The sequence below is a fragment of the Haliaeetus leucocephalus genome, unplaced genomic scaffold (assembly GCF_000737465.1).
Source record: "Haliaeetus leucocephalus isolate CR32 unplaced genomic scaffold, Haliaeetus_leucocephalus-4.0 Scaffold92, whole genome shotgun sequence".
NCBI classification, from domain to species: Eukaryota; Metazoa; Chordata; class Aves; order Accipitriformes; family Accipitridae; genus Haliaeetus; species Haliaeetus leucocephalus.
This window is the reverse complement of record NW_010972528.1, coordinates 385,456-393,156: the sequence shown is the minus strand read 5'-3', so window position 1 is coordinate 393,156 and position 7,701 is coordinate 385,456. Positions and strand designations below refer to the sequence as shown.

Sequence of the window (7,701 nt, the reverse complement as noted above, 5' to 3'; positions counted from 1 at the left end):
TTGATGGTGAGTTTTTTGGAAAGTGTGGGCCACGCAACCCAAGCTTATTAAAAAAACCCAAAACCTCGCTGCAGTGAAATCAAAAATTCTCAAAGAGTAGCTGTACTTGAAAGCTGCGTTGTCCTTGAGTCATCTGAGAAACACACGGCGTGATCAGCGTGTTGTATCTATTAAGACTGCTCGCCCTCCGGAGTATTACTCGCCTCTTGCTCCGAGCTCAGGGGTCGGCGCCTCCCTCTAGCTCCTCTCCTTCATCAGGGACCAAAAAGGAGAGAGGGTATGCTGCAGGGGAGTCAGGGCATGTTTGCATGCCTGGTTTCCAGTCCAAGATTGGGAAACCCCTTTCTATTTGCAGTGCGTGCCATCTGCGAGGTTCTTTTCCTCACAAAACATTTTCGCTTTATTTTCATCAAGTGAATGTGAGCTCAGCTGAGAGGGGCGCTTCTTGGAAGTGTAAAAAAAGACTGTTTCTACAAATTTCTGTTCTTTACAGCTGTGTTTGCCGCAGCTCTCTTCTTCACCTTAATTTTCTGTGCTTACTCTTGCTGGAAGGAGACATCTGACTCTCTTGGTTTCCCTTCCAGTGGTCAGGTGCCAGCTCTACCAACCACAGCGTGCTCTCCAGGCCTCAGCCGTGCTGAGGAGAGTCTCCGATGAGCAGAAGGAGCCGTTGGCATCTTCTCAGCAGCAGTTCGATTCACATCCAACCGATCACCAGCCTGAAAAGGAACCTCAGGGCCCTCGCCCCAGGTAACTCACTAGCTATTTCTAGCGCTGTCCTGCTGACAGCGGGATCGGAAGGCTCTGCTTTCCTGAAACTCACATCTGAAGCTCGGAGACAACGAGATCCAGAGTTAATGGAGCTTTAGACTGCAGCAGCTAGAGAGCTGGTTTGCTGTGACAGTACAAATTCCACTGTCCGCCGTGGAGACAGTATGGGACTTGCTTTCAAGAGGGAACCTCTCTGGTCTGCAAAGTGCAAGCCTTCACTTCTGGATTTTTGTGTAAATCTACACAAAATATGGACAATATGTTGTCCATATGCCTATACCTATAAAGCCCCAGTTGGAAAATCTCATACTTTAGCTTTTTTTTAAAGGAGGGGGAATCTGAGGCTGATTGGTCTCCAGGTAGGCACCTAGATTGAGCCCTCCCTTATTTTTCTCTTCTTTTATGGCAAAGGTTCGTTGAGAATCCTTGTTCTGGAAAGGGAAGGATTTTACAGGAGGAGGTGAGATTTATACCAAGTAAGCAGATCTCAAAGTGTGCCTGCACACAGCAGTGGCAGTGAGTGAGTGGCAGAGTCCAGGTTGCTGATGTTTGATGGTGACATTCCCCTCACTGTAACAATACCTTCTCATAGTTACACTGGCCAGGGCGGCCAGGAGTCTGAGGACTATGAGAGCGAGGAGCAGCTGCAGCATCGAATCCTCACAGCGGCGCTGGAGTTTGTGCCTCAACATGGCTGGACTGCAGAAGCCATTGCAGAGGGAGCCAAGGTATGTGGGGAGAGAAGCAACAAACCAGTTGAAAACTGGATGGAGCTGAAGTCCAAAGACAGCCAGGCCTGCATGCTTCCCCCACATACTCTTGGGCGATGCACCCTAGTCAGCAAATGCTACTGGGCAGGAATGTGTCCCAGCTACTACAGGATCACCCTGTCAGAGTTAAACTAAGGCACGATATAGAGTAGTAATCCTAAAGAGAGGAAAACATGTACAGGAAGCACTTTTTAATGCAGCATTGCTTTGTTTAAATTCATATAACTTCATTCATGAAATAAAGATGTTTTTCTTACCTGGATCCTGCTTAGCAGTGTATGAGCCGGTCTGTGCTTCTCCCTTCTTCCCTACAGACCCTGGGTCTCTCTGTTGCTGCTGCAGGGATGTTTCACAGTGATGGCAGTGAACTGATCCTACACTTTGTGTCTCAGTGCAACACCAAGCTGTCTGAGCTGCTGGAGCAGGAACAAAAACTAGTGCAGCTGGGCAAAGCAGAGTGAGTATTGGGTATGAAAAGACATCTTCCTTGGCAGACTTTGGGGACTGGATAGACAGAGAGGGCACCTGGGACACAGATGCTTTTAAGTAAAAAATGTAATTTACCCAAATAAAACCACCTTCCCAGATAGAGAGTTGGACCAGAGGCATGAAGGATACATAATACTTTGCATATCTATTGCTGAGGCAGGCAAGAGATTGATCTTTCATGTTCAGAATTGAGTTTAACTTGGATGTTCTTCATATTTGTTTTTTTTTCTTTACTCAGGAAGAAGCCTACAGATCAATTCCTGAGAGATGCTGTGGAAGCCAGACTGAGGATGCTGATTCCATATATTGAGAAATGGCCCCAGGTATAAAATGAATATCAAGACTGTCTCTTTTTTTTGTGTGTATTTTAAACACTCTGTGGCCTTCCAACATAGTCTCTCCACCAGAGTAGTTGAAGGTTGTAAATGAAACCTCTCCATTGTTCACTCCACCCATCTGGGATCCCCAGGGGATAACCTATGTCTCTGCTCAGTCCTATTTGCAGTGTCACTGCAAGTCAGGCTGCTTGCAGCATTGTTCTGGCTGCACCGGTCTTTCCTGACACCTGGAAATGCAGAACTACTGCTTTGAGCAAGAAACTGCCTGCCTGGTGTGCAAATGACAAACCCTTGACAACCTGAGGATAGGTCTGTGAACTGAGAGGGCTCCATGATCAAAAATTCAGATTTAAGTCTCAAGCCATTCATTCCAGGGTGGGAAGGGAATTGAATTGTGGGCAGAGTAACAAGCAAAATGTTCCCAACCTTTGGCTGCAAAGTCAGCCTCTGTTGTCCAGACTCACTGCTGGCCTCTGGGCAGCTGAATCCAGTGCTCCTTGCAGAAAGAGAAGACGGGTTCGTGTTTTTGTTCCAGGTTAACAAAACTTGTCTTCTGAAGGATGTGGGTGGTTTGTGACTCTCTGGCATTGTGTTATTATGTTCAAAGGCTGCAAGATCCCAGTAGTGCCATTATGGCTGGCTGTTCTGCCCTTGGTAGCTGCTTTGAGTTCAAAGTCAAATTCAGAGAAATGAGAAATTTGACTCCCTTCCCATAGGGGCACAGCATAAGTCTGAGTCAGCTCATCCTGTGCTGTGTTTCTGTGCCTGGAGAGGCACTTTGGGAGAGACAGCACAGTGGCGTTCGAGCTGAACGGGGAGCTTTGGGCATGAGTACAGGCCGAGGCCTGAGCTTGGCTGCCGCACTGTATATTCCCTGCAAATCCTGCTGCTTGGAAGGACTGTTGCTAGCTGAAAAGGGGTGGGAGGACTTGTCACTGGGACCTAGTGGCAAGTCAGCAGCAGCAGGGAAAAGATAACAGAGCAGAGCATTGTTGGTCTGCTTTATTATTATGTCCTTCTCTCTTCAACTCTCCCATTTATCTGTGTGTTGCCTTTGCAGGCTCTGAGCATCCTGTTGCTCCCGCATAACATCCCTTCCAGCCTCAACCTCCTCACCAGCATGATCGATGATATATGGCAGTATGCTGGAGACCAGTCCACAGATGTAAGTCTTTGTGCTTTGCAGACTGGCTGGTTCTACCCTTCGCACTTCAGCAAAATGATGGGTTGAAGTACACGTCAGGCCATGTCTTTCTTGAAATGATCCATTTGTTGAACGAGGAAGACATTTTCAGAAGCACCCAAGGGTCCTTATAAGCTATAGTCTCATTTCCAAAGAGATGTAGGAGCCAATGGGACTAAATGCAAATTAGTGCCAATGGAATTAGTGGAAATTAAAAGGACCTACTTTCCTAGACTCTTTTAAGTGCTCCTTTTTTTTTTCTGAAGACACAGACAAAATTGTTGAGATTTTGAGACTAAGAAGTTGATCCAGTATTCAGTGAGCGAGCAGCGTGTCTCGTTCAAAGCAGCTGTCTCTTCCACCAGCAGTAGCATTTACAGATTTGAATTGAAAACCTTTAAAGAACCTACCTAAAAATACCAGTAGCTTATTAAAGCTTTCATCTTTCTGGCAGGAAATAAAAGAAAATTATAACCTTAATTAAAGCAATTAATAAATTACTTTAATTCATATAGATGTAAGGAGAGATGGCAAAAGCTAAATGAGCCATTTTAAAAAACTACTTTAATAAGCTTCTTTTATCTGTGTATAAAAGAGAAGCTACTGCAGAGAAAAATAAATAAGATGACAGAAAAATTAAAGGAATAAACCAAAAGAGAACTGAAAGACTATGATTACACCAGGAACTGCAAGTCCTTTACGGGTTATGAAAGTCAAATCAACAGGTCAAGAGTCAGTGTCTGCACTGAGCTGCTCCTAAAGTCTCCTCACCAACGTAGGGATTAGGAGAGGTTCTAAAGTTTCTCTTTTGTTTGCACCTTCCGACCAGTTACGTGAGTTTTCTTGGGAAGCTGTGGTGCTGACCCCACTCCCTCTTTCCCAGTAAAAGGGTTTAATGTCACTCACAGTGGAGCCCTCTTCACAATGCCAGGAGCTCAACAGAGTATGCCTATGCCTCCAAGACCCCTTCAGGTGTTTTTTTTTTTGAGCAGGAGGAGTTTGGTCTCAGGCACCTGAGAGATCCAGTTGCAAGTAGCAGCATCCCTCATGTTTTTCCCCTTGTCAAAGCTTGCAGGTTGTGGTGCAGAAAGTAGAGCTTTTGAGCCAACTATTGTCTTCAAAATCAAGGCCTGTGTTTTCATTTTTCTTTTGCTTTGTAATTGTGAATGGAACAACCAGTATTTTTTCTAGGTAATAGCAGCAAATGAAGTTGAAAACTGGTTTTTAAAAATGTTTATATATTTTGTCTGCCAGTGGTTCAAGTGCAACTGGAAAAACTGAAAAGTTTGAGTTATTTGTGCATCTTTGCATTGTGTAACCTGTTGTTGTAGTGCATCCTACAGCATTGCTGCCAGCAGTGTACTGGTGGATTTAGTGATTCAGCAGGCGGTACTGGTATTTCAATGATAGGATTTGGGAAAGGGGTATCTCTGTGTGATGTCTTGTACAGTTCTGTCCTCTGTTCCCTTTCTTCACGCTTGTATCTGATGTGAACTGCAGCTGAAGTTCAATACTAAATATAGCTGTTTCTTATCTAATCAGATCTAGAATCAGAGCTTTGCATTGCCTGATAGCAGTCCATGAAGCAAAGATGAACTCTTTCGCTGTGCATGCCGGCTAGCTGAGCAAGGGAGAATTCCTTGCTGTCTGCTGCAGGTGCCTGCTTGCAACCAGAAGCAGGTGGTGGGGATTTTGTTCAGCAGTTTTAGACACCGTACTTGTGACCTCTATCTGGTGCCACGGGAGCAGCTGTGCTGTCAGATGTCAGTGTTGGCTGGAGGCCCACTGCATCACAGAGACGATTTATACAGTTTAAGTGGGAAAGGAATGTGCAGTCGGTATGCTATTTTCCTCTGCCGTTCTCCTGTCTACGTTTGTGAGCTGCATTCTTGATCTGCGTTCAGGTCACACCTTTCTCTCTCTCTCTCTCTCTCTCTCTCATTTCATGCCCTTGCAGTTCAACTGGTACACTCGTCGGGCTGTGCTCACTGGCATCTACAACACCACTGAACTGGTGATGATGCAGGATTCATCCCCTGACTTTGAGGACACTTGGCGCTTCCTGGAAAACAGAGTAGCTGATGCCATGAACATGGGCAATACAGCTAATCAGGTAACATTACAGGCAAGGTATACACACAGTGTCCCCCTTCTCCCCAAATATAAATGCAGGCAGACCTGGCATTTCAGTCACGCAGGCCACACGTCTGCTGAGAGACTACCTTGTATTGGCGGGTGATTGCATAAATGCTTCGGTTCAACATAAATAAACACCTATTTTCTAGTGAAATGATATGTAGGCGCACTCTTTGTCAGACTGGCCCGATGGCTAGGAGACACATATTCCCAGGAAATCTCTTCCGCGCTTCTTATCTCTGGCTATCATTTGTCTGCAGTGCTTGGCTTCTGTCAGCACCTTTCTGTAGCAAATAAATGTTTGTTGTGCATTATGTCTCTGTTTGGGTGGCCATAAGTGTAACTGCAGAAGCCAAAGGTCATGTTCTCCTTGTGTCTCCTAGGTACAGTCAACCGGAGAAGCAGTTGTCCAGGGCCTGATGGGAGCTGCGGTTACTGTAAGTAATGCTGAAACCAGCAGGGCTGTAAGGGCAGAATTGTTTCTCTTCCCTTCCATGCTGAATGTCAGCATGTTTTTCCTCCCAAATCTATAAGATGGCATGAAAGAGAATTGTCTTTTGTAACTTAACTACACGTCAGGATGATTTTCTGGGTTGTTTGGGGTTAATTCACTGTTTTGTGGTGAAAGAACTTGTAATAGAGCATAAAAAATTTAACTCTGAAGGTGCAGGGTGAGCTTTAGGGATGAGAGACTGGCAATCAGAATAAATACAACTGTTCTCCATCGCTTGTCATGAGATCTCTTCCTCTGCCAGTCCCCGTGCTGGAGATCTTGACGGAAGGTGCATGCCCCCGTGGGCACACAGGAGGTGGCACCTGTCCCTGAGCCACAGTGGGGTGACTTCCTCAAGCTGTTTCAGCTGACTGCAGTGTCCTTCCAAGAATTCATGCACATATTGGCAGCATCCTGGACTGCTTTGTGTCCATGCAGAGGGAGCTGCACTTCCTCTGGGATACAAAACAATCCTTTCTGTACTCAGGAATGATTTCTGAAGGGCTTCAGGGCCTCCCTGTGATTCTATTTTTGGACAATTCCCATTGCATTTAGCAGCAAAGTGATTTCCTTGTTACCAGAAAAACGTTTTCCTTGTACCAGTACAAGACAAACAGGCTGGAACGTAAATGAGAAATAATTTTTACTGTACGAAGCAGTTCTCAAGAATTTCTCCCACTTCCTTCCCCCTGTGGTTACGGCAGAATCGTTTTGTAACTTCTGTGTTTCTCAGCCTCTCTCTGCTCTCACACCTGCCTATGCCAAAAGGATCCTCCACTAGAGAAATAAATCCCGGTGCTCTGTCCATGCTCTCGTACCTCAGCACGACACTCTCATCCCTGCGGCTCGGGTCTGGGATGTCTCCCATCACCAGCTGTTTAGTCTGTCCCTGCAGCAGACCCACTGCGCAGATGAACAGGAGGAACTACTAGACTGTTTCCCATGCGGGGTGGTTTGCAGCCAGCTGGTTTTAGGGCAAAAATCATCCCAGTACATTAACTATAGGGGTAACCGGTCTGGAGCTCCCATGGGCAAGGGTGGAGCCGCTGTACGGGTGTGCTGAGCTCTGCAGGTCTCTGCAAAACGGACGAGCAACCTGCACGCCTCATCAGGGGCTTAAATTCTCTGTCGGGGTCTGTGCGGCCACGGAAATAAAACCAGGCTGAAGCCCACTGACCGAGAGAGCGGGTTCAGCTCGGGGGCGGGCGGGGGGGGGTGCTGGGGCTGGATCCAGGGCGACCTTTGTCCGCCCCCTCGGCATTCACGGTGCCTTTTCGCCGGGGGCGCCGGTACTGAACCCCCTCCTCCCTCTGCCCCACAGATCAGGAACCTGGCGGGGCTGAACCAGCGCCGGTGAGGAAGGAACCGACGGCGGAGGAGCGGCGCCGGGCCGGGCCGCGCCCGACCCTTCCCCGGCACCAATAAAGCCGTACCCCAGCCTGGCACGGACTCTTTTTGGGGGCGCACCGGCGGCGGAGAGCGGGGAGCGGGGAGCGGGGCGGGGACGGACCGGGCGGGTCC

At 47.4% G+C, this 7,701-nt stretch overlaps 1 protein-coding gene across 2 annotated transcripts in view; it reads left to right on the top strand.

The window, feature by feature from the left end:
- Positions 1-7,621, top strand: part of COQ9 (coenzyme Q9) — an 8,631-nt gene extending 1,010 nt beyond the window's left edge. Inside the window, exons 2-9 of one of the 2 annotated variants that reach the window (XM_010583168.1) lie at positions 585-750; positions 1,364-1,499; positions 1,856-1,998; positions 2,269-2,353; positions 3,429-3,533; positions 5,509-5,664; positions 6,071-6,124; positions 7,502-7,621. In XM_010583168.1, coding sequence (XP_010581470.1) covers positions 585-750; positions 1,364-1,499; positions 1,856-1,998; positions 2,269-2,353; positions 3,429-3,533; positions 5,509-5,664; positions 6,071-6,124; positions 7,502-7,537 — 881 coding nt within the window. In that variant the 3' untranslated portion in view covers positions 7,538-7,621. Of the gene's footprint in view, positions 1-584; positions 751-1,363; positions 1,500-1,855; positions 1,999-2,268; positions 2,354-3,428; positions 3,534-5,508; positions 5,665-6,070; positions 6,254-7,501 lie in introns of those variants that run through there. The other variant, XM_010583160.1, reaches the window with a different exon arrangement.
- Positions 7,622-7,701: the final 80 nt, after the last annotated feature.